Source organism: Coturnix japonica, chromosome 1 (genome assembly GCF_054131305.1).
Source record: "Coturnix japonica strain WE chromosome 1, WE-NBRP24, whole genome shotgun sequence".
NCBI lineage: Eukaryota > Metazoa > Chordata > Aves > Galliformes > Phasianidae > Coturnix > Coturnix japonica.
Window position 1 is genome coordinate 1,990,871 of NC_140663.1, and position 27,292 is coordinate 2,018,162.

Below are 27,292 nucleotides of genomic sequence, written 5' to 3' on the forward strand. Positions count from 1 at the left end.
TTCCTGTTGCATGTCAATACTCTGCCTCTTTCCCAACTGAAAATCCCAGAGGGGAAGAGGAATCCTGTTCCCTTTGGATTCTGTAGATCTTCTTGTTTTATCAGAGATTTCCAGTAGGCTGGGAGAGGGTAAGATACTCAAAGCAGTTTCTTAGGTGAACTAAAGTAGGGGCTAGACCAGAACTGTGCAGTAGCCAGGTCCCCATTTCCATGTTCCTGCTCCTTTCCAAGCATCCCATGGCATCACCCATGATGGTACATGCACTATCTCTATAATGCCTGGCTGGTCCATCCACGGCAGTTTTCTAACCCAGTAGGTCCCATCCTTCTATCTCTACACAAGTGCTTCAAATCCATGTTCATGTTCCCCTTCCCACAGCAATGACCATTGGTGATGAGAAGCACTGAGCTGAGACTGTGTTGGTTTCTGTTTCTGTTTAGCCAAGGGATGGTTCATCCATCTGTTCCCAGGGGAGATAATGTAGAGCTGATGGGACAGAACGCCTTCAAGAGCTCTCTCCACTGCAAGCTAGAAGAGCTCAGAGGAGACGCTTCGTTACATTGATTTTGAGATGCCTGAAGATAAACAGCAGCACGTCTCCCTTGTGTCGGCATTGAGGAGACATCCCTTGGAGGGTGGCCAGTCTGGGGCCCCTGCTAAGGCACACAGCTGCAGTAGCAGGAGCTGTTTATGTCTCATATGTGTACCACTGTCTGTGTGCTTTTTTTGGGGGGGTGGGGGAGAACAGCCAGCTTGCAGCTTTCTGGCTCTGATTCCCTCCTGGCTGGCAACACCAGGAGTGCTATTCCACCTCTGTAAACATTTACACTCTCAATTTGATTTTGCTAAGATGCAACCCGTGTCTTGTAGGTGTCCTGATCTCAGCACAGAGCCATGCTGAAGCACCTCACCTTCTTCTGCCTTGTGATGTGGCATCTGCCCTGTACATCACTGCATCGCAGCACCTTGTCCTCCACCCCATGGCCATCCTAATCCCCCAAAACACTTGCAGTCTTATGAGCCATCTGATTCATGTCTCTGGCACTCCCAGCGATGCCATGCTTGTCCCAGCTCTGCTAACCTGTTCCAGCCTTGCTTCTGGATGCTCCTTTTTGGCTAAGCAGCTGAACACATGACCAGGCATTACTCATTGCAACAGGACATGTGTGCATGCTTAACTCAGACATCCCGCTCCAATCCTTTGTTTATTTGGGGCCCTAATTTGGAGATTACACATGTGTTTTATTAACCCACAACCCTAAGCTTATGGTGTGCTGCGGCCAATTATCTGCTTTGGATTCAATTTACCAGGGGTTAAATAAGATCACTGCACTTCTTCATCCCATGATCTAACTTGGGATCTGGATGTACAGTGCAGCATAACTCTGAGGCTCCCTTGTTCTATCTATTTAGCCTCCCTGACCTCTAGTTTCTTTAGTGACCATCCTGCCTGAGTTATTATCACTCATAATCCTTCCTCAGGTTTCCCATAAAGTAGTGCAACCAGGTGAAAGAGGGGAAGAACTTTATAATCACAGAATATCCTGAGCTGGAAGGGACCCATAAGGATCATTGAGTCCAACCCCTGTTTCCACACACGGCTACACAAAATGTTTGTATGTACATGTGTATGCTCATATCTCAACTAAGAAAGGTGGCAGGTATCACTGCTAATGCCTCTCGTCTCCTGTTTTCACCTCTGGGTACCTACAGTCTCATGTCAGTTTATCACAAATTAAGCATCCCCACCCCTGTGCTCCCCTTCATCCTCCACTTGCCTTTCATAAGAATTCATAGGCCATGTGCCTCGAGGCTTCAATTTAAGTATCTTCATAAAGGTATTCACCCCTATGAAATACAGCATTGCTTTTCCTTCTCTGAGCAGAACAGCCATGGTGTAACTCACTGCATCTGTGCAAGGTGTGTGTCCTCCAGCCCAGTGTTGGAGAGATGGATGAGGGTGACCTCTTGACATCTAGCTGTGTAGTACAGAAGAGCACAGCTTGTTGCAAGCTTGTGTGGGTGGTTTGATGTGGAATGCTGGTTTCAGCCTTCAGGAATTGCTCATATCCAGTCTGTAGGTATTACCATTAAGAAATATGGATAAAGGGTATGAACAGAGCAAGCACAGAAATACCCTCATTCACATCGCTTATCCAGCTGTGGGAATTTGTGCTTTGGTTTTCCTCAGCTAGTGAAACCAGTTGAAACTCTAGTATGTTCTGAATGCATTTATTTTTCCTTATTGAAATCATTTACTTTGCATGTGATGCCTTTGTTTTCTATAAAGAGGGTGCGTGTCAGCTGAGACTTGTGATGGGCTGAGTGTATTAATTTTGGATGTACGTAGCTCATTCATCTGAATGCATTTTCCTTTTTACACCAAGGGAGAGCAATTACACGCTGATGGGCATTATGGTATCCTTATGCACTGACTAGAAGGAAGTATCCACAAGGAAGATGACTAATTAGATGATCATGCAAGTGAGGCAGGGTGGTGGACTGGCTTGTTCAGGGTGGGCTCTGTGTTTCTTGAACTCCTGATGCTCTAACGTTCAGGATATACTTGCCTTTCTTCTTGTTCTATGTCCCACCTTTGTGTTGTCATTGAGGTGTTTGGTGACCTTTTGGCATGAGGAGCACCAAAGACTTGAATTCTTGATGCTCGGGCCTACAAGACAGGAGCTCAGGGTTAACTAGTTTTGTTTTTAGCTTTCTGACCATCCAAAGAGGATATGCTGTGAAGCTCCGCTTGCTTCTGACATGTATGATCTGGGTCTGAAGTATTCATTGCTTCTTCCACACCCCCCTCAGCTCACCTGGGAGGTAGATAGATAGATTTATTCTTGGTGGTCTGTCACCTGTAACTCTCCTTGGTTGACTCCATTTTGCATTTTAACAAGAAACAAGCACTCCATAGTAACTGCAGAGATTAAACTCTGACAGACTCTCAGACCATTGACCTGAAAGGAAATGTAACAATAAATTAAACATATTAATGAAGCTGTACTACAAGCTCTGAATTTGTTAGGTAAATTGTACAGTTGATAACAATAAACCCAACTTACTCTAATCCACTGTTAGAGAGGTGTGAGGATGGATCCCAGCAGTCCTCCTTCGTCTGTGGTCTGCAAACTTCAGGCTGGGGTCAGTGTGGAGAGCAAAACTCAGCAGAGCCACATTCATAGAATCATAGAATCATTAAGGTTGGAAAGACCAACAAGGTCATCTAGTCCAACCATTCCAGTACAGTCTACAGGAAACATATTTTCTCTGTTCAGATTTCATTTACTTACTTCTTTCTTGAGTTCCACTTGATTGTATTATCTTGGTCCTTGGTGGAAATGGGGGCAATTGCAGGCTGCTACTGGTAATGGACTCTAGGAATTGTTTTCCACACCCTCATATCCTCCACATAATTCACATCCCTTGAGACAAATAAAGACCCTTTCATAGAATCATAGAATGGTTTGGGTTGGAAGAGACCTTTAAGATCATTGAGATCCAACTCCCTTGCTATAGGAAGGGATACCTGCCTCTAGACTGGGTTGCTCAGAGCCCCATCCAGCCTGGCCTTGAATGCTTCCAAGGAGGGGGTATTTGTTAAGGGGTGTGTGAGTGCTGTGTCTCCTTTGCAGTGCAGGTGGCTGCTAATTTGAACACCATCCGCTATTTAAATGAAGACTGCAGGGGTTCAGAACGGGAATTTTGTCATTTCTGGGAGGAAACTTTGGGTCCATGCCAGCTCAGCAGTGTTGGGAGTCACTCCTCTCATCCAAAGCAGCAGCTGCAGAGCCAACACCAGCCAAAGCATCCCCTGTGCTTGGAGGGGATTGCAGAAACAGTGATAATAGGGCAGGGAGAAGCCTGGAAATTTGCCTAGCATGTCTTCATGGTCATCTTCATCTTTATTCCCTCCTGAATTGCCCCGCTCGTGGCATCAGCAGTACCAGTGGGGCAGGGAGACTCATAAACTCACATGTGTTGAAGGTTAGACGAGATGATCTTAGTGGGCTTTTCCAGCATTAATGGTTCTCTGACTCTCTGATTCCATACCTGTTGTTCCTTAGAGCAGCAAGCTGTCCAGCAAGCAGCCCAGCACTGTCGACTTAAGCATATCATGGACACTTACCTCTTTGCTTCTCGTCCTGCAGTGTTGCTGAGTCCATGCTCCCTATGTCTGCCTCTTTGTTCTTCATTATTCTAACTTGAGATTGTCCTGCCTTAATTGTTTCCTTCTCCTTCTCCTCCTCCTCCTTCTCCTTCTCTTCTCCTTCTCCTTCTCCTTCTCCTTCTCCTTCTCCTTCTCCTTCTCCTTCTCCTTCTCCTTCTCCTTCTCCTTCTCCTTCTCCTTCTCCTTCTCCTTCTCCTTCTCCTTCTCCTTCTCCTTCTCCTGTGCTGTTATGCATCATTATGAACTGTGAATTTCACATTACAGAGGCTTTGTAGAGGAATTTCCTAAGGAGGGTTGGAGTTTGGCACATAATTTTGCTACCAGTGCCATGGGATGGGATGAGTGAAGCTTTTACATGGCACAGCTGGGAAGTGCTTGGTGTCCTTAGCTTTGTAATTACTTCTGTCTGTCTAGGCTTTATGTTCCTGCACACACACACATGCAGTTGTGCACCAGGCTGAAGAGGAAATACTGAATGAAGGCAACAGCTGGAGCCAGTGTGTGACAAGTCACGAGGAACTGTTTTTCTTTAAATATCTTTTTTATGTACATCTTGGTGCTGCTCTTCCCAGCCCCAGCATCACAAGGATCCCCTGTTTGGGGATCGTGTGTCATGGGGTAACTGCCAGGGGTAGGGCTGATGGGGCTAAAAACTGAACCAGGAATGTGCTTGTTGCAGCAAATCCCTGCATGCCGCTGTACCTTGCACTGCTGGATCCCTTGCACTGCTCCCTGCTCCCTCCCAGATGTAGATCCTAATTTGAGCCAGATTACCCCAAGGAGTTTCGTATCAATAAGAAACTTCAGTTTTCCATCTTCAGCCCCGTGTCCTCTTTGGAGTTGTCTGCCTGCCACGGAGATTTGATCTTTGTGGTTATCAGGTCAGCCACGAACTGGGGAGAGGAGGGGTGAGGTTTTGTGAATGAGAGCTTTCTCCATCAACCTGTGGTCCCAGGGAAGAGCTGCGGTGGAGCGAGGCTTGGAGAGGCCTCAGCTCGTAGTCTGTTTCCTTTTCCTTTTAATGTGTTTGCTCTCTAATGTGTGTTGACACAGTAAATACACATGTTTGTACAAACATCCCAGCAGAGGGTTGCTTTGAAAGCCCCTTGTAGAGGATAGGAAATGTGTGTGGCAGATGTCAGGAGGCGACCTGCTGCCTGGTACTCATCACTTTTGCCAATGATGCTTGAAATCATCTCCATCAGGAGGAACTCGATGGGACAGCTCAAGACAGAGGATAGGGGCTTCTTGTGTGTGTGTGTAGAGAGAGGGAAGCAGTGATGTTGAGCAGGGAATCCAGGAGCTTGGTCTTAAGTAGGTTCTTCCAGTTTTGTTTATGGCTGATTCATGTGCTTTCAAGACCTAAAGCAATGCTTATGGTAGCATTAGCATCTCAATTCCAAATATAATTTGCAGGAATCTGGATAATGGAAGCCTGAAAAAGAGTTATCTTAAGAGCTGGCCACATCATGACTCAAAACCCAGTGAGCTACAGATGATCCCATATGGTTTCACAGACCAAATTCCAACATTATGAAGCTGGTCACATCTTTCATCATATATGAATGGGATGTGTCAGTACTGGCAAGTCAAGCAAGGTGGAAGTGTTTATAGAGAGTACAGAGTATATGAAACAGACTTCTATCTTAAACACGTATCTTCCACATTAGTTTATCTGCAATTACTCTTCCTAGTTGACTAACCCAATTTTTACTCTTGATATACCATTAATCGTCCTCCTTGCTGGGTTTCAGCAGTGTGATAAAGCCAGAGGATTATGTGTTCATGGGGTCCTCCAAGCTAGGACAAAACATGTAAGCATGCAAAAGGGATGGTGGTTGCAAAGCCATTGTAGTTTTTCCTTTGTTTCCTATTGTTAGCTCTGCACAAATGACAAGTTGTGTTAGTCCTGGCCTGCAAGATGCCCAGTGGCCTGTTTTCTCCTAAACTAAAGCAACCAGCAGCTCTAGGTCTGTAGTTCTTGCTCTGTGTGAATTGGTTCATAAGTATGTGACAGCATTGTATCCCAAGAGGGAAACTAATCAAGATACAGTTCAACCCATCTCCTTTAGTTGGACATGTTGAACAAACATTACTCTCAAAATAAAGCATTTCCACAGTAAACCATCTACACATTTTTTTTTTCCCATATGGACAGCAAGGAAAGGGTGAATGACCCATCTGTGAAAGATGCCAGACAGTCACTCAGGCTGAAATTTGTCTCACCTAATGTCAGCCATCAGCACTGAATCGAAATGAGTTGCCGTTTATAGATAATGGAGAGAGACTGGCATCTCCTGAAAGCAATTCACTCCATCTGCCTGAGACACCTATTTAGGATGGCACGATTAGCCCTGTGGTGAAACCTGTCTCTTTCCATTGACTAGAGGGGAAACTTGCCTGACTCAGTAGGTGAGATGTCTAATTTTCAAGAAGACCATGTTAAACAAGACGAATTCCACATTGAATGCAATGCCTGGAAGGCATGCAGGTAGTTGGTGACAGGAAGACATCTCTGGAGCCAGACAGAGCAAGGCTGCTCAATCCCTATCCATTCTGTTGTCAGGTTGGTTTAGTTTGCCTATCTCCAGCCTTTGCATCCCAAAATATCCTGCTTTGTTCTGGGGCTGGAAGTGGCATATCGGTTTGTTGTAAGACTATAGCAGGGTGTTGTAAGAAGCCTAAGATCTGAATGGTTTATCCCACTCACTATAGCTTCATTCCCATAGAACTCTGCAAGGAAGGGAGATTATGCCATTCCTATTGTACAGACAGGGCACTTGGGACACAAAAGGCATGAGCAGTAGCAAAGGGAATTTTGGCAACAGGCATAGGACTCAACATCCAGATGCTCCTCTGAGGTTATTAATGTGGTGTTTGTGGTCTGAATGGGCTGTCCATGATTCCACAGTAGTCAGCTCGATAGTATTTCCTAGAAGTTGGCTTCTGGCCATTCAGAAACAGAGTAATTTGGAAGTTTAGACCCTCTTACTGTCACCTCTGGGAGCTTCTCCTCCCAGACCCAAACTACCCCTAGAAGTCCAACTATGCCAGGACATGTCACCTGGTTCATTTTGGATCATTTCTCTTTGTTGCCTCATCCTTGGAGGCATTCAAGGTCAGGCTGGAAGGGGCTCAATTTGATTGAGCTGTAGGTGTTCCTGTTAATGATAGGAGAGTTGGATTAGATAACAAAAAAGGATCTCTTCCAATTCACGTGATTCTACGATTCCTTTTTGGGGAAGAACTGACACTAATATGCCCAAATCCTATTCCAGTGTTATGAGCGTTTAGGGCAAAGCCTGGAAAGCAGATTGTAGGGTTGGGGCTAAGAGAGACATATTAGCGTGGTATTCACCCCAAAGCTGTGTCCCATCAAGGCTGGCATTGCTCTGGGACATCTGAGAGAGTCGGGATTCCTATAGGGGACCCATTCCATAAAGCTGCTGACACCCTGTGGCTGTCGGGAAGAAATGCAGTGACTTTCTCTGAAAGGTTGGGCAAATTTGGGGTTGAAAAAATATACTTCAAGGAAAAAAGAAAAAAGCGACTGTTCTTGGGAAAAATAAATAATAATAATAATAATTTTAATAATAAAAAGGAAACAGATCCCCCAGATGGTTCCCAGCTGTGCTTTTTAGTGCTACTGCAGCCTGCTTGTGGCTATCCCTGCTCTGCTCCCAAGGCCATGGGTTGAGGGTGAGTAGCTTTGAAGGGCTCCCAGTTCAGGAGATGAATAGGGGAGAAGTGATGGAAAACAGAGATGGCCAAATCTCCCTTAGAAATAACTTCTGTAACTCTTCCTCCTCCCCTGTGTCCCTCCTCTTGTAGTTTGTTTGCCACCACTGCCAAGATGTTTCCTCTCAGAATAATATTTTCCCCTCTGTGTTTTCTTTCCGTACTGCCAAGAGATCTGTGTACAAACATGAGTTTCTCCCGTTTATAAACAGCCATCTATTCCTCCTCCAAGAGAGCTGAAAGAAAACAGAGCAGAAATAAAAAGGGAGATGCATGCTCGTCTCTGCTCTGAAACACGAAGGGGTGGGAAGGAGTTGTTGGCCCAGGACAAAATTGGCAGGGGGATAAGTTTTAGCTTCATCCTTTGAAGATGGGAGAAGAAACAGTCGATTGTCACAAAGAGAGAGAGCATATCCCTTTAAACCACAAAGCCTTCAAAGATAGCCCCGAGTCCCAAAAATAAAGGCTGCACACTGCCTTCCTCTGTCACTCCTGGACAGAAATAGTAGTCTAGTGGGAACCATTAGAGCAGTGATGAGAGGAGTCAGTCTGCTCCGATGAATGCGGAGAGCCCAAAGGCTGATCCTGGGGCAGCTGCTCGGGCTCTGGTCTCCATCACCCAGACCAACATTGCTCACAGAGGCAAATCTTGCACTGGGGAATGTGGCTTTTGCCTTCCAGCATGGAAATGAAGCACCTGCACTGATGGAGGATTGCTCCCTGTGGCCCATTTTGTCTCCTGTCCTTTGTCTCGCCCCGTTTTAAATGTCCCAAGGAGCTGGGGGGCTCAGGCTGAGTTCAGGGCTATCAATGATTCCAGTACCTCAGGAGGCCCTCGTGTAGGATTTTATGGCACATCCATCTCTTTGTGACAGAGTTATGCCTCCTTCATCTCCTATGGATATGTTGTCACCCCCGCTCCCCCCCTACTCCCTCTTTGGGACAACTCGTGACCTGCTTTCATTGGTATAAAATTCCCTGAGAGTGCTAAAATGACAAAGTGATGGATCCAGACAGAAGAAAAGGGCAGGGAGGACCCACCAGTTAGTGGGGGATGCTGACTTTGGTGGGGTGTCCTTTCAAAGGGCCCCACAGCTGATGTGGGGACAGTGGGTGGCAGTGGGACAGCTACTGCAGCTGCGCCATCTGCTGCACACACAGAGAACCTTCATCCAGAAAGGAGTATTTGGTGCTGCGAGGGACCAAAAAGAATAGAAAGCCCATCCCCAACCTCTTTTCTCCCCTCTTTTTTTGTGCAGGTTTATACTGCAGGCAAAGAAAAGCTTTGATTTGGTGTGAGAAGGTTTGGTTAAACGACCATTTAATCATGCAGATTCTCAGTGTTTGAGATGTTTCAAGCCATTGTTTGGATGGAGATCAGTGTGTGTGTGCCTTGAAATGTGCTGAGTTTTGCGTATTATATACCCCCAAGTTAGAATTTCCTTAAATAACCCCCTGTACCCTTAAGAATATGAAAAAAATAGCACTAACACACCCTGGCTGTTGTGTCTAAATAGTTTAAAGGAACATAGTTGCACCCTCTTGGGAGGTTTTGAGGTCCTGTTGAGGTGATGGCACAGCTACCCAAAGGAAGTGTGAATGTCCCATGTCTGGAGGTGGTCAAGGCCAGGTTGAATGGAGCCTTGTGCAGCTTGATCTGATGGGTGGCAACCATGTCCTTTGGAACTTGATGGTCCCTAAGGTTCCTTCCAACCCAACCAATTCTGTGATGATTTACACAGTCCCCAGTCTACACTGGTTGCACTATAGTCCCTGCTGCTTCTTGCATGGGATAACCTCACTGAGTTACTCCAGCACAAAGCTGGAGGTGATCACTGGTTGCTCTTAGGAGTGACTGCTGAAGCTGGGCCATTGCTTCAGTGAAGGGAGATTATGCTCGTAGACCTTTCAGTTACTGAACTGTGCTGGAGAGAAGAGTGGAAGGATTGATAAGAGGGAAGGAAGGAGTCAGCATTTGGAGGCTTTTCCAGCAGTACAGAGTGAAAGGACAAAGCCAGGAGAGCCATGTGAACAGAGGAGAAGAGCAGCACAGATGAAAGCGGGAGTAATTATGCATCTCAATACCGTCCCTCCCAGGCAGCACTTGGCAGGTATATCTGATCCCTGGGTCTTTTGTGTCATGACTGGCACTTGCTGTATTGATGCTGAACTCCTGACCTTGCCTTGTCTTGTGCTGCAACCTTATGTCAAAACTGCTTTGGGTAGAGTTTCACTGCCAGGGTTACATTGAGGTCCCAGAGGAAAGCGATCCCTCATCTCCCATTATAGTGACACACTCTTGCTGACTCTCCCAAGCCCATGGGAGGTAGGTGAGGGCTATGGAGATATGAGGGGATCATGGCTAAACTATTCTTCTCTCCTATTCCCATCATCAAGTGTGCAGCTGAGCTTTCTGCATGCTTCTGCCTCGCTTGGTGTGTTCAAGATAGTGGGGAAAGATCCTACTTGTGCTCTCTGTAGTTCTGAAACCCAGCAGTGCCCAGAAACCAGCATTTTTGGGAAGCACTCCTATGCTTTTTTCCAAGTTCTGCTTTTGAAGCTCCAGTGATGTTGTAGTTACTCCTGTAAATTATCATGGGACGTTCTTTATAAGGCTCAGACATTTTGGTCTCATGATAAGCCTTCTGAGTCTTTTGATGGGGCAACCCAACCAGATCAACACCTGTAGCATCTGATTCCTGACTTAGGAGCCAGCCTCCAATCTTAGTGGCTCAGCAAGCCTTCCTTCTCTCCCAGGAGTCCCTTGCCTCCATCCAAGTGGAATAATATGTCAGCTTTGCCTGCTAAATCCCTCTGACTCTCTTAATACTCTCTTGATTGTGCCTTGTGCTTTGCCCTCTGTGCTGTACAGCCCCTTAAGGGCAGTCCCCAGCAGTACTCCTAATCCTTTTAAGTGCTCAGGGGGAGCTTTGTTTCCTCCACAGGGTGGGCAGCTTTATCCCCATAGACCTGTGCTGATGCTCTACAGAACACAGAGTGCGGTTGGGTGGAAGAAAACCACTCCCTGTATTCCTCAAAAGCTGTGTTACCACCTTGTGTCTCCTTGTCCATAGAGACCTTGCACTGATGGTAATGTGAGCTGCCATTTAACTGTGTTAAAAGCATATCTACTTGGTCATCATTTTAAGATTTGTCTGTATTAGTTTTAGATAATTCGGTCAAAGGCTTTACATACACATTTGTCTAATCTGACTCATTACAAGGAATGCCTGTGATTAAGGGTCTGGAGACACACGCTGTTCTTATGTTATTGGAGATAGTAATTACTTCACTTACACAATACTTTTCCCTTGAAGATTTCCAATACCGATCAATTCTTGCCTCTCTCTAGCTGTCTCTGGAGGTGTCAATGGTAATGTGCTGAGAGCCATGGTTGTGTGATCGTATGATCGCCTGTTTTCCCCTGTGTGACCCTCTGAGATGAGGACTGTACAGTGGTGCATGTCACTTAGGCAGTATCTTTTATGGTCTGCTCTTCAAGATACTCCACTGAACTTTTCCTATAGCCAGAGAAACTACCCCCCCAAAATCATCGAACCCATAGGTGGCTCAATGAAACATGTAGAAATGAAAGCGCTGACAGGATAGGTGACATCACTACGGTCATATGGTCAATAAATATTTAGGATAAAGTTTAAGATTTTAAATCTTCCAGACCTTTGCATGCATAGGAAACTATTGAGTCAGCCTGAACCACTGACTGAGAACCTGGGGAAAGGACCAGGTCAGCCCTGGGAGCACAAGTGAAGGCAATTCAGATGTGTGACTAGAAGGGGGTGGAACCTGGCTGCACCTCTTAGATCTCATTGAAGGGCTGACTGCTGCTAGGGAAGGGTCTCTTTTGGGAGATAGATCTCTTCTTGGTGGAGCTTTCCTCTGTGAATCTGGAATCTTCTGGTATGGGTGAGCTGTCAGTTTTCTTCCCTTCCTTTATAACACCTTTCTGTTGTGTCCATCCCTCTGTCATTACACCTCTGGTGAAGCACCCTTTTCTATCATATCAATCTGTCCAATTGCCACGTTACGTTAATCCTGGAGGGGTGGCTGTCTTGTGATACAGCAGAAACCAGGAGCATCTTGGAGTTTGTTGCTGGAGACTGAAGTTTAGTTCAGCAAAGTGATGTGTGGCTTTTGTAGGAGAGGAACAAAAATTAGTGGTTTTTGGAAGACTAAAGTTGCAAGAAATGGTTTTGAGTCACTAATGAAGGACTGGATGATGAAAGAAAGCCTTGGGAGGAATGAGGGCTCAGTGCAACATAACTGAGATGAGATGGCTGCTCAGAGAGTTCTTGCCTTGCTGGAGATTAGCTGAGAGGAGAGTGGGGTCTAGCTGGGCATTGGATTTGGGACTAATGCTACTCGTCTATGGGAAATGAAGGGAATAGGCCTAGCACCACTGCAGGGCTGGGTCACTTTTCTGGCAGTTTATGTGAAAGGGGAGAGAGGGCAAGCATGGACCTTTGTCCCCAGATGGGCTTTCCCTTTTATCTAAAGCAATATTGGAAGGTAAGCTTTCACTCTCTATTTTTTTTCCTATCTGTGGATAAACATAGATTATGAAGGTTAGAAAAGCTTTAAGGGATGTTTTTTATCTGTTATTAAGTTCTTAATAGGTCACCTCGGCATTGAGAAGCCCAGGAGCTGAAACAACAAGCAATTGAATTACAATAACCTTCGCAGAGCACAACTATGTCAATGGGTCTGGGGCCCAGAGATACGTAGGACCTCATTATCTTGACCTTAGCCCCAGGGATGTTAACCAACAAAAAGAACTGTGCGGGAAGGCTGGACTGGCTGATTTCCTTGTGAGGATTCTCTTTCAGGTTGCCTTTTCTCCCCTATATTTCAAAGATGACACCTCTCCACGTTGTTGACAGGAACTGTTCCCAAGCCATCATTCCATCCATCCACACACAAGCTCTCTATGTCACGAAAGAACGAGCAAAGTGCCCCAAACCCTGGGTTTCTCAGTTTTTATTCATGCACTCAAAATCCATCCTTCCATTTCTCTGCAGCCACTCAGAACCAGTGTCTTAAACAATATTTGTTGCATGACCAGAGAACCTTACCTGACTGGTGATATAATCACTGAGATATGATTTTGGGTATGAATTGTTTAGAGGAACTGCTGAAAATGCCCAAATCCTCAGCAAAGCAGGTGCTTTGGTCTGCCTCTATTATGCTGTAGAGGGAAATTGCAAATGCTTTTGTACATCTCTGGGATGGAGTTTGATGAGTTATGGTTGATGCATGGAGCCACAGAGGGCACTGTGTCACCCACCACGTGTTAATGGCCATGTTCAGATCAGATCCTTGTGTTGTCTGCTATAGGGAGTTGGTGCCTTTGGGGGTTCCTTCTGTGCTGTTCATGTGTGCTCCCACCCCAGAATCTGCTGGTGTGTGATGATGCACTTAGCACACTCATGTTCATCTTCACCTCATCTCATTACCACTAAGTCACAACCCAGGCCCTATGGCACAATATTGGGTGCATCCTGCATCCAGGTGGATGGGCATCACCACGTGCATGTGTCACTGCGTACCTCTGCACTGCAACCTGTTGGAGCATTTTCAGTGTATGGCATGCTCCTGGCTTGATGCATGCTTTGCTGTGCCTCTCTATGGGCTGCTGTGTGCCCTCCTTCCCATGTGTCCACTAGGGTGCCTGGGTCTTTTCATGCCTGCATGCTTGCCATTGCCAAAGGGCAGCTGGCTTCCTCTCAAGTGACACAGTGTCATGAAGATCTGTGGGTGTCTCAAAGCTCACCCCGTCTGGCTGCAGTCAAAGGGCCCATTGTGGTGCTGTTCTGTACCACCCTCCCCCCCTCCCGCAGCAATCCCAGCCCCCTGGGTCACTGCGTTCCTGGCATGGTGAGATGAGCTCATCTCTGGGAGGACTCTGGTCTCTCAGCTCCAAGAACAGACACTTATAAAAGTCTTGTATTCCAGATCCTGCCCACGTCGCCAAACATCTGTCCACAGACCATCCCATAGGATTATCTACCACAGCTTCTGAGCAATCCTCTGTAAGGATTTGTGCTCCAGGCTGACACTGTGTGTATGTCTTTGTTTCTGGCCAGTCCTATTCACAGACAAGCTTTGTTTTTATATATTTCTGACCCAAAGGCATATAGGGCTTTGAAACTATCTGATAGTGCTACTTGTGTGAAGTGCTTTGATCTATAGCTTCACTTCTGCTTAAGAGCTGACCAAAAGTCATCAGGTAAATAGGGTTTGTGTGCCATGTGAGTTGCCATGAAGGGTAAGTGTCCCTGAAATATCTATCAGCAAAAGCTCATGCACTCCATATAGATGGGACTGAGGTGGCCACTGTTAGTGGAGCAAGGGCCAGAAGTTGTGATGCTTTCTGCAAAGGAAGGGGAAGGAATAATAGATTCAGGGCTCTGGCTCTTGTGTTTAGCATCACAGCCAAGTCCTCAGCATGGACACTGGAGAGCAGAGGCCTCAGCCCCGTGCCATAGGTGAGAGCCAGCAGCCTGCTAATAGATCGCTTGGCTGGGCTTGTTGCTTAACACCAATCACTTGGCAGACCATTACCTTGAAAAATGAGCTCTGCCGAGCTTGCCTTGTGTTGTTACAAACTAATGATTTGCATTGATTAGCACGTGGCTCACGACTGTCTAATTTATCAATCAGGGAGCGCCAGGGGATGGTGTGTAAACCATGCTTTCAGAAATGATGTCATCTGTCAATGGGCTCATGAATGTGAAAGCTGCACACACCTGACGTACTCTCCCTGATGAGGGGTAGAAAGGACCCAGCCACCTCTTTGCCTTTCCCTTGTGTCCAGCTCTAAAGCTCGAACAATTGCTGTTTCGATTTGAGGTGAGCCCTGCAGTCCAGGCTGGCCACACTTATGGCTGTGATTATTATTTTTATAGTAGCGATAGCAGTGATCGTAAACCTACTGTGTTAGTTGCTGTCCAAACAAAGAACAAAAGTCTGGCCTTTTATTTACGTCTAATTTAGATCATAAATCCATTACAGCTGGGAATTGCTCTTGCTATAAATGTTAGTGGGGAAATAGAGTGGAAGTCACTTGCCGTGGACCATGGGGGGAAAAAAGGGGACTTCTGCCTGCTGTGAGTTTGTCTCTTGGCTTGCAGGATCCTCTGGCACGGAGATAGTTCATTCCAGATGCATCCCAGTGTATCCTACATGGCTGCATGCTTGATCCATTGTAACTCAATGCCCCTTGAACATCTAGCAGTGACCTCTAGTGAGTCCTCCTTGGAAGCAAGACTCTGAGGTTGACTAGCATTGACAATGGCTGCTATCCTGACATGTTTGGGTCTGGACAGCAGTGAACATGTACAGCTACATCATGTAATCCAAATCAATGGAAAAGCAGAAGTAGGTTACAGCCTGACATTAGATCATGCTCTGCTGTGTCTTTGCCCCCTTGCCGTGCCAGAAACTGCAGCCAGCAGACTCTATGTCCGCTGGGGAATGTTAGGTCCGTAAAATGGGGAGGAACTGATATTGGAAAAGCAATGAAGTATTAGAGGCCCCTGTGCAGTCGTAAGGCTGTAGCTGGGCACCGCTCAGAGCAGCCTGGATTGATCTGCAGGGCTGCTCGGATCTCTTGGAAATGAGATTTGCTGAGCCTTAATCCAATAGTAAGAAATAATGACGGTGATTTCAGTGAGAAGCCCTTGGAGAAAGAGATGCAGGGAAGACAGAGATGTCTCAGAGTTATGGGGAGGACAGAGATTGTCCTCTGCTCAGCTCTGATTTTCCCTATACAAGATACTTCTCTTTCTGTCAGAGCCAGTGCCACTGTTTACTCCCTTGCACCCAGGTGGAGGCAGTGGGGCTTGATTCTATGTCCTGTGTGGCTTTGTGTTTGAAATCCATTCTTTCAGTCTTCTTTTAATCACCTCCTCTGGGATCTGGGGCAATTTCATGGCTAAGGCAAACTGGTGCTGTTGCTTGAGCAGGAGCTGCCAGAGTGCTGTCTGGAAGCAATGGGGCTGGTGATGATGAATTCCCCTTAACTTCATCAGCCTGGGGTCTGCTGATTCTGCACAAAGCAGAGTGATGGGGAGGGATGTGTTGTCTGAGCAAGCCATGGTTCAGCGAGCTCCTCATCCCCTTAGTTATTCATTTAATTATCTGTAATGACCATCAGCCAACCAGAATCTGCTCCTGCTGTCTTCCAATCCAGCAACTGTGCGTCCCTGTCCCAGCTCCCAACCACAATCTCAGGTGACCTGATTGGATTTGAAGGAGTACATGGGGGTCTCATTTTGACTCTGCTGATGCTCTGGGCAGGAATCGATGGTTTTAGAAGAGTAAGAGGCAGCTGAGCACAACTGACATGGCAGAAGTGATGCAGTCTTTCGCTGCCTGTAACAAAACCAAGCTACTAGGGCAGGAAAACAGAGATGATGTGTTAGCAGGAATGCTGTGATCGTTCTCATGGAGCCTGCTTTTGAAGAGAGTATGAAGGCAACTTTGAAGGCAGCTATTTGCCCATGCTTAATATACTGATATTTAAATACAAGAAGATATAGCAAAGCTGAGTTTTTCTTGGATTGAGCAAGACTGCATGATGTTGAGAGAACCATAGAATGGCTTTGGGTTGGAAGGAACATCAAAGATCATTTAGTTCCAACCCCTTGTCACCTACTAGATCAGGTTGTCCAGGGACCCACTTAGCCTGGTCTTAAACACTTACAGGGATATATTAATGTGCTCCAAACACTGATTCAATGTATGACATCATGCCATGCTTGTAATACAAGCATCTTGGATGCTGGATTTTAGAAGTGGCATCCCTCTACAGATCAGCTATTTTACACTGGTGCCATTTGCAAATGCAGATATACAGTCTAAGAGAGCCTTTCCCAGCTCTGCTGCTGATGTGCTTGGACCTCTTTCACTCCTCACTTCTTGGTATGAAGAATAATGCTTCCCAAAAGTGAGTCTGTTCTCAGTTGTTTCTCTCCTGTGGGCTCCAGATAAAACTGTAAAGCATCACTACAATAATGGAAGGTGTCTTTTACCTTCTTTCATCGCGGGCTAACCTGACCAGTGCAGGAGCAGAAAAGACCGGAGCCTGTATCTTTAAAGATTAATAGTGTTGTTTGCTCATTAAGGAGATCATTTTGAAGCTACCACTAACCAGAACATTCGAGTGCAAGCATCTGTTTGCTACTGGGAGAGGATATTTATTGTCTGATACTTCAATGGATGTAAATAAACAGCCAGTCCTAGATAATGTTCAGACAAACAAACAAACAGCTGCCAGAATAGGTCCCCTGGCAGTTGACCTTCGGGAAGCATCACGCTGATGTTTTAATAGCAGCCAGCTTTGCAGAATGAAGCCCAGCAAGCACAGCCTTCTGAGAAGCAGGATTATTGTACAGTCTGAATGAGTTGTTCTCCGAGAGCTCTGCTCGTGTGTTCAGTGTGGGGCAGTGGGGGTTTATCAGGGTGCTGGGTAAAAGGTGGTCGGTGTCAATCCTATGGGTGGTGGCAGGCATGATAGTGGAGCTGGATGAGGGTTTAGAGTGCTGAGTAGGGCAGGTGTGCAGGCAATGGGAATGGGCATTCCAGCAGTGAAGGTGATAAGTGTGTTTGTGGATGAGTGCATGCACATCTGGCAGTGGTGGGCTGAATGTTTTCAGACCTGAATTCTCTCCTTCAGTAAGGATCACTTGCAGGCTTAGATCAGAATCTTCTCATTTCCCCTTTATAGACTCTGTGGCTTTTTCTTTTTCCCTCCAAACTCAAGTGCTCTGGTTCTAGTTGTTGCATGGGAGTGGGGAATAAAGCTCTAAGATAAACTTCTATCGTATTGCTTGATGCTCAGCAGCAGGATTGTTCTGCAAAGATGGAGATCCTTTAGGTTCAGTGCCGGGGGTTGAACATATGAAGGCCAGAGTTGAAGGCAGGATAAGATAGGACTTGATTTAGGGGCCAGAACTATGGATGCAAGCTGCAATATCATCTCTTTGCTGGCACAGGCCTTGTGTTGTCTTTGGGGTGTGGTGTGGGTGAATGTCTACCAGACTTTTTGGCCACTTTCTGGCTTTTCTTTTTCCTAATTTAATAGCTTTGACTAGAAGAAGAGATCCCTGCACTTACAGCTGTTAGGCTGTGTAGGCATGAGTGCATGTGTGTGTGCTTGCACGTGTTCAGTGCAATGAGCCCTCCCTCCCCTTCTGCACCCTAATGATTTTGCAGCCAATTAGGTTAGAGGTAGCTGTTAAATCCCTTCCAAGTATCACTGTTTTCCCGGTGTGAAACCTCTGCAATCTTTTACCTGCACCAAGGGAAGATCCCAGGGGACTGTGCCTCGTGTCCGTGCTGTTTGTTAACTCCAGCTGGTTATTTCTTCTGCCTGCCTCTTCTATCTCCAAGCGCTTTCTCCTCTAATGGGGCTGGCAAAGGCTGCGGATAGTGACTGAGCCTGGGGTGATAATTGGCTGCTTACATATGTGGTGACCTACAGATCTGACCCTGATGATGCTGAGAAATCAAGGTCAAGGCAGCAGAAATGTGAAGTTTGTTTGGAGCAGCCACAGGGGATGGAGAAGGGGGGCAAAGCTGAAGCAGCTGACAAAGCTCAGTCATTGCCCTCTGACAGTGAGAACTTGGTCCCCATAGGAAACTGGAAAAGCTCCTGTTATGGGGTTATCTGAGCTGCCTGGGGCAGTACCTCAGTGTGCAGGTTCCCATCTTTCTCCACCTGCGATCCTTTTTGCTTGTCCTTCCTTTCTAATGACTGTCATAAGAGGAAGAGCTCATCCTGAGCTCATTGGCCTCTTTCTCCTTTACCTCACAAATGAACCATATCAGTGACTACTTCTAAGCAGAGACCAAGGAGATAAAGGCATTCATTATGGACATGAATGAGCTTTTTCCTACCAGGTGCTCACTGATACAGGGAGGCATGGATGCTTGATGTTGGGCTTAAGGTCCCAACCTCTTTGTGTGTTAACACTGAGGAGTATGTTTCTATCAACACCAGATCCATCAAGATGATCAGTCAACCCCACATCCTCTGGTCTCCTTTGGAAAGGGCTATTTAGACTGGATGTAAGGAAATAAGTTATATTGCTATAACTTGGGAAACTGGGGAAGGGTACAATGTTTGGATTGCTGTGGGATACAAGATTTTGGGGAACTGAGAGTAAACACAGTGAGAAAAGCAATGTAGATGCATCTCTGAATTGTATGCTCATGAGTTTTGCTGAAATACTGGGTCTAGAATATCCAGTTGGACCCAATACTTCTGAGGATAGCTAGATTATGCTGACTAGTGATTATACTCCAACTGTTTTTCAGTCCAGCCTCTACAGACTGACTTTAGACCAGTAAAGAGAGAAACCCATTGAGTTTTGTGCACTTTCTTTTGTAGCTCTGGCTTACTGTCAGGGATAAACAGGGACAGTGTTCTCACAGTTCCAGTTATTGATGTCTCTTAAGTGCCTCCGGGTTATGAGTTGTAGCTGGAATCATAAGGTGCCATAATTGTGCAGGACAGATTTCAATATCAGATATAGGTAATCAACAAGAGAAATAGCCTGTGTTGTACGTTCTGCAATAATATATTGTCCCATGGAGTATTAGCAATAAGAACGATAATAGTATCTGGATAGCATTTGAGTGACTCAGTCTGGAAGACTCTTGTGTGTTTCTTTTTCCTCTTTTGCTCATCATCACCACAAGTTCTGTCCTTTATATCATAATTTTTGGCAAGATTTGTCCAGGCAACAACAATAATGCACTGATAGTAATACAACAACAGTGATACGCTGATAGTGCCAGAGAAAATCAGAAGCTCCAGATTGTTCTTCTACAGATCTTTTGTGTTGATGGGTCCACCAGCAGCAGCTAAATTGCTTTGTCCTTTAAGTGAGGAGGGAAGGGAAAAGTTTATTTTGTGATGATGGGGGTTGTTGTCCAAAAGATGTGAAGAAGATCACAGTTTCTAATGATTATCCTCCAGTCTAAATGGAAGGAGGAGAAATACTCATGTTCTCTCCCCACCTTTGTTTTTTTGCTCTGCAGATTCGTGTGGATGGCACCAGCAAGAACACACTGGAGTATGAGATAGTGCAGGTGGTGGACACTGGCCCCATCTTACGGGACATGGCCTTCTCAATGGATCATGAACACCTCTATATCATGTCTGAGAAGCAGGTAAGAAACCCTGTCCATCTGGTGTTCTGAAAGCTTTTAGCTTGAGCATGCTATGGATGGTAGAATGAGATTCTCAATGAACAGTTACTGCAAAAGATACTTGAGTGCTGGTAAATATCTAATGATTGTGCTTAGAAACCACTGCATTTATACACTGATGAAGATTATTGAGAGGACATAGGCACAGACCTAAGGGGAAGGAACCACCTCCAGCACTGCCTTATACAGTTATACATCCTACTGGGTACATGACAAGGAATTGCTGTCACATCTGCTGTGTACCACATTCTCTCCACCCCCATTCAAACTGTGGCTACATCTGCTACAGATATGAATAGAGTGAGTAAGTGCAACCCTGAATCTTTTGGCTTCAAATGGAGTTATTTGGAGAAGTTGGAGCTTCCCTGAGACACAGTGATTTAGAATGGGAGGCACGGTCTGCTATAGTGAAGACATGGTTTAGGGTGATATTCTTGTTGTGGTGTTGCTGTTGTTACTGGAAATATCATCAGCCAGAGTTCATAGAAGATCCAGTCTGGGTCTGGCATGGAAGTCTGACTGGTTTTTGGCAGAGATCTTGACCTTAGGGAAGTTTGCTCCTTGGGTTGGGGAGAACTAGTTTGGCATGAGAAAATGGATTGCTTATAATTACTCTTGTGGACATTCAAGGACTTGAAGTATTGTAACTGGTTGCTTTGTGCATGCTTATAAGCAGTCTTTAGGATGGCTAGACAAAAGGGAGCAATGAGGGAACATGGCAGGGCAAAGCAAGTGCCCTACTTTGGACCTCCAGTTCTACTGCAGGCCACCAGTCCAAGAGCAACATGTTCGCCTGTATATTTAGGGTTCATTGAATAAATGCAACTCTCCTGACCTTGCACCATGTAAATGGCACCAAATATAAAATGCAAACTTGATCTCCTTCCTATTGCCTTCATAAACAACCAGAAGTTCCCTAGGACCAGGTTCCCCATTAGATATTCTACCCCGTGCTTTGACCCACTGTCAGCATTGTGCTGCAGTGGTCAACAGTCAGCGGTATCCAGGATGGAGATGGGCCACGTTCTCTTCTCCACTCTTCCACCATTATGGCAGGTTTTCCACCCACTAATTCCTGCCTCTTAAAAATGAAAGTGAATAATCATCCCCTCTCCAGCTGTTATGATTGTATAGACCTTCATATCCTCTTCAGGTGGCTGTTTTCTAGTCTGACTAACACTGAAGTGATTAGCCTTTACTCTAGCTAGGATAAGTTTTCAGAGGCAAGAAGACAGAGGTATGTGTGGATTTTGAATGGAGGTTGTTAGTGGGGTTGCTGTGGTCCAGGAGCTCGGAATTTGTAGGCTGCTTGCAATCCCTTTACATTGTGAGGTCTGTGGAGATGAGGGACAGGAGGGTGACAGCTTGGCCTGACCTTTTTGAAGGCAGACATGGACTTCAGCCTTGGCCTTCAGGGCTCACCCCTGGCTGTGTCCCAGAGATAGGAGCAATTCTGTTGTGTATTCAGCTACTCCATTAAAGGCAGTTTTGCCAAGCTCAGTTTCGTTACTCATCAACCCTCAATAGGAATGGAAGATCCAATAATAAAACTAATTTTTCCAGCTTGTCTCAGTTCTGTTAAAGCTTTGACAGTCCCAACATGCATTTCTCTTGCCAAACCCCAAGCCAGTGAGGTGACAGGACCCAGCTCAGCATGGCATCCTCTCAAGAGCAGGATGCAGCAACTTTTCACCACCATTCTATCTACGTAATCTATCTCCAATCTTATCCCTTTTCTGTAGCTCTGTCTTCCCATTTGCAGGCTTTTCTGTTTCTCCATTTCATAGCTCTTTCCCATTCCAGCTATACCCCAGTGCTGAATTGCCATGTCTCCTTGATGCTGAAGTGTTGATACACTCAACCTGGCTCTTGATGTCATGAGTTGCAGGATGCTCATTTTCCTCTTGTGGTTTTGGGCTAGTTATGGGAAGGCCACTCGATCAACCCCCTGAATAACTCCATTTCAACATGTTGGGACTCCTGGGACTCTCTCATTGCTGGAAGCGTTTTGCAAAACTGATGCAACACCTGGAAGCAACTCCAAAATGTGAGAATCTTAGTTCTTCCCTTTGATATGGGGGGATCAAAGGGAAGAGCTAGAGAAAAGGAACTGAAAGGTTTGAGGGAGAAAGAAAGGGCAAACAAGCAAGAGGGCTCAACCTTGTAGTATTAAAATTCCAAGGCTTTGAGCTGTCTCCCACTTCTGGTTTACTAATGGTTAAGGAGGATGCTGTTCAGTGAGTAGTTTATGAGTGACCCCATGTTTTACTCAAGGAAGGAGGTTTTCTGTCCCTGTCTGTGCAGGTGACTCTGTCACACTCCAGCAGAAAGTTGGGCTTTTTTTCCCCTATAAAATAGCAGAAAGGCATCCATGATCTGAGATATATATATATACTGAGAATGATAGCAGTGCAATGGGTCAGGTCATGCGTAGAAGAAGCAGATAAGGTATTATGGGGGGCTCTTTTAAACTTTGCCAATGCAATATCAACTAAATATGTGGTTCAGCTAAAGCATGGCAGAAAAAGCATTTGGTAAAAATTAAGTCATGGTGTTACAAATCATATTGACAGGATCTTTTTGGCCTTTCTGTGTCTGTTTCTCATTAAAATGGGGGAGGCTTTTACCTATTTGTCTCCTGAGATTTATTCTTCTTTTCGGCGCTGAGTCACTATCTGCAACAGCATTACTGTGTGCAAATGAGCCGCAAAGGAGGAGGTAGTGACTAGTTAGTTTACCTCTGATTTCATGACCACTGATTAAAATCTTGTCTGCCGCTTGCATTATCGTATCAATTAGTTAAAGCAATCACTAATAACTTTACCTAATTACAGCGTCATTTCTTCAGATGTGGTCTTTGTGTGAGATTTCAATTAGCATTAAGCCCTCTGTTTGGAATGGCTGTTTCCTGGGGCTTGTCAGCCTTGTCCCCAGAAACACTGGCTCAAGATCACAAGTTTTAAGAATAACTCAAGTGGTTTCTCCTGTAAATTTACATCTGTTTGTTTGTGAGCCACCGGGTTGCGTGCAGGCCATGTTTTTCATCATTTGTCCAAGACCAAAAGAGACTGAAGTGATTATGCTTGAAAAGAGAAAGCTGAGATTGTCCAATAAGTGTGACTTTTTGACCTGGGTTTTAAAAGCAGCAGAGACACCCATAAGCTGTTATAAATAGCGGCGTTGCTGCTGCAGATGTCTATCATTTCACTCTGCTGACTTGAAGGCTATTGGGGAAATGTCTGCCTTGTAGAAGGGGCTAGAGGGTGTTGTGTGGAAGGTGGTAACGCTGCACATTGACTCCAAGAATGGCTTGTGTGGGAAGGGACCCTGAGGATCATCAAGTTCCAGCTTCCCTGACACAGGCAAGGCCACCAACCTCCAGATCTGGTACAAGACCAGGTTGCTCAGGGCCCCATCCAACCTGGCCTTGAACACCTCAAGGGACTCTTCGGAGATGTTCAGGTCTTCCGCAGGACTTCACTGTTCAACCTATAAAAGCTGGGAGGGAAGGATATGGAGTAATTTGATGCTCTGAGGCTGACATGCTCAGTAAGACCAGGGTCATCAGTTTCTAAAAGCCTGAGTAAAGTGCTGAAATATAGTTTTTCTTTGTGAAGTTGTGTTGACTCTCTGTAAGGAGGGTCCCCTAACTGCCTGTATCATTGCTCAGCCACCCTGCTTTTGGGCTGCCCTGAACAAGACATATAAGGAAGAAAAGTTCCTAGAGTTTAGTGAACCTCTAATAAGCACAGTGTAATCCCAGTTGGCGGCCAAGGCAACTTTTGTTCTTTTTGACTGTCCTTTCCTGCCCTTAAAATACCACTTATCACCCTCAGCAATATCGGAGGCTGAACTCTGCTCTCCCTTGCATTTGCTTTCACCTAATTAAGGGCCTGTTAACGAAGCTGAGATGCCCTCTGAGAAATGACTGCATGGATGGAAAACCCTGCATTGATGCTCAGCTAAGGATGGAAAAGACACCGAGTGCCTGTATTTCCCAGCCAAGAGTGATAAAAGCTATTTGGCCCACTGGCAAAACTGCAGCACATTGTGCTGCTGACTCTCTTGAAATAGTACTTCATCAGCATAATGCATATTATGGCAAGGAAAAGTCATAGTTTAGCTTGATTTTAACTCGTTTGCTGTTTGCACGTGGTTATCCTAGGACAAAGCTTTGGCATCATTACAGAAGTAGGGACACTCTTGGTATCTTGATCACATGCAGGGGTGGTTGTGTGCTGCAGTGGGGACATAAATAACAGAAGACTGGGGTGAGCCAATGAGGAACCAGTTCAAGGTCTTGGAGATGTCCCAGATGAATTAATTCTCTTTGGCAAAAGAATTCCACCAGGATGCATCTTCATCTGCAACTTCATCTCCCATTGCCTTGGTTGTTTTGGGGTTTTTTGCACTTAAGTTATTTTTATGTATTGAAAGTGCTTTTGTAAGTGTTTGTGCTGTGTTTAATACCTTGCTTTGCTATGAAACAAGTATTATTCTAGGTAGAAGAGCTTTGCAGTTGAGAAACAGTTCAGGAGTTGAGAGATGGACTTAATTCCACCTTGTATCACTGTAGACAAGCCACTGTCCATCTCTGCCACATCCATGTGTCCTTAAGGTACAGCAGATAGTTCCAAGATCAGAACATGTAAAAAGTCCCTGTTTGTAAGCTCTCTTTAAGTATTGGAAGACAGCAATGCTTCAACTGCCTGTCTTTGGAGCGTTTCAAGGCCAGGCTGGATAGGGCCCTGGTCAGCCTGATGTAGTCCAGGACAATAGTTTCATGTCAGGGGAACTGAAGTTTGATGATCTTTAAGGACCCTTCCAACTTAAGTCATTCACTCGTTCTATGATTGTGTCATATCTCTTTGATAGACACAGTTTTAGGAGGTTGCCTGGGATTGTGATGTGAGGAATGAGATGGGTTGAACCAGTAACCATGACTTCTTCCTCCTCCCCCTTGCACTTTTAATTGGGAACCCTTGTCCTACTGTATTCATAGGGTCCCATTCAGGGCTCTGATTTCACAAATAGTAGCTCTCATCCAGAAAAAAAAGCAAAATACTAGGAAGGCTGAAGGAAAAACTGGGCAATATCCATAAGTACAAAAAGCATTTGTGGAGTTATTCCCTGGTAGAGAAGTGGCAGGAACTATCGATCCTTGTATGTGGATGGTGGGTGGGAAGTTGTGCTGATATCTCCCCTGGGGCTCAGGGCAGCCTGGCACACTGTGCACGGGTCAGCTGGCCCTATTGATCATGGTGTTGTTCCTCTGTGATGTGGCCCCTGTGTGTCAAACACAGCCTGCTGAGCTCTGCCTGGGGAAAACAGTGCAGATCCATAGAGTTCAATGCAATACTCCTATTATATATATATATATATATATATATATATATATATATATATATATATATATATATCCACTCCCATTTCTTGGTGCCCTGGTTGTGGTTTCAGCTTGGAATAGGTCAGAGTATTAAGGGCAGCTCAAGGAATTTAGGTAGAAATCTGAAAATCTTCATTCCCTCCTCCCCCAGCCCCTGACCCTGTAACAGCCTCAGAAGGGGAGAAGAAAGGGGAAACCTAAGAAGCTGATGATTACATGTGAAGCATGCCAGATCTGTAATCCTGGACTCCATTAAACATCTGTCTCCTCCAATCTCCGTGACAGCCAGGTCTTCTCCTCTGAGCTGCCTCACTCAGACCTTACATTTTCAGGTCACTTGAAAGCACCAGTGTTTAATCACCCTCTGCTTTGGTATTCTGCTGGGCACCAGTGCTCTCAGGGAGGGAGGATTTGAGCAAGGCAGCGACCCTGGCTCAGGAAACCTTCAATGCAGGCACTTCTGTACCTCTTGGGCTTAATCTTTTCAATCTAACACATGCTTGAGTGCTTTCCTGGTTTGGTGCCCTGTGGCTGTCAGGGACTCTTCTCTTAATCATTGCATTTAAAACGTTTCAAAAGTTATTTCCATTGCAGGCTCGTGTGTTTGTCTTTAATGAAAGTATTTACTTAAGGCATTTCCTTACACTGTGACTTCACAGAGCTGTTGTTTTCTAGTACTATTTTGTGTGAAATGCTCCTGAGCTGCTAAAAGTGCTCCTTGATAGTGGGGATTAATAGCCAGGTACTTCTTTTTTAGTCAGCATCATTTTTTTTACTGTCCCACAGTTCTTTGTTCCCTTTTGCCCATTTTACTTTGTGCCTTTCTTGCTTTATTTCCCTGCTAAATATCTCTCATCACTTTATGCTACGCAATACAACCATTATCAACATAGGTGAGTTTTGTAGGATGAGGAAAATAAAACCATGTCAGAACCTGCCCTTGAATGGCAAGCTGGCTTTTAAGTTCGTTTCTATTAAAAAGGAACTTTGATGTCACACTGTGCATTACTGTTGGTGTTTGGATAATAGTATACTCAACTGCCCTGACAAGATGTTCTTGTAGTGTCTCCTAACAAGGCGAGGAAGCGATGGGAATTCTTGAATGTTAATTGGGTTTTGTTTTACTTTGTGGGGGTTTTTCTTTGTTTGTGGATTGTGGGATTTTTGGGCTATGCGTTTTTCCTTTATGAAGGTATTTTGAGGCAGCGAACTGATCGTTGACTCTGATGCACGGAATCATGGAGTTGTTTGAGTTGTAAGGGACCCTTATGGGTCATCTAGTCCAATTTCCCTACAGTGAACAGTGACAGAATGCATCTGTTTGTAGCATAGGCTTGCTATACTGAACCATGGAAGCACATTTGTGTAGGTGGACAGCACAGGTCAGGAAGTCACCCATTGCTGTAATGATATTCCCTAGATATTCCTCTTGGGTACGTACCCAAGGCTATGCTGACATGATAAACATAGAATCAGAGAATCATCAAGGTTGGAAGAGACCTCCAAGATCATCCGGTGCAATCATCCACCTACCAGCAGTATTTCCCCACAGTGGCAACGTGGCAATCCTGGGGCTGAGAAGGTTTTTTGAGGCAGTAAAATCAATACCAAGGGCTGTATGTCTGTCTTCTCAATCGTTGAGTGTTGTATGGGGACAGGGTAATTTCTCTGCCGTGTCCTGTTGAATAGATTGAAGTTGGAACTTCTTGAAATAGTGGTCCTTAACCAGTTGCTCTTGATAGCTCATCTCAGTCCCAGCA

The 27,292-nt window shown here is 45.4% G+C and overlaps 1 protein-coding gene across 3 annotated transcripts in view; it reads left to right on the forward strand.

Annotated features, from left to right (window-relative positions):
- LOC107313179 (plexin-A4) overlaps nucleotides 1-27,292 on the forward strand; it is a 403,220-nt gene that overhangs the window by 184,182 nt on the left and 191,746 nt on the right. For all 3 annotated transcript variants that reach the window (XM_032449091.2, XM_015861239.3, XM_032449104.2), the window contains exon 4: nucleotides 19,976-20,107. In XM_032449091.2, the coding sequence (XP_032304982.2) occupies nucleotides 19,976-20,107 (132 nt within the window). The remainder of the gene's footprint in view (nucleotides 1-19,975; nucleotides 20,108-27,292) is intronic.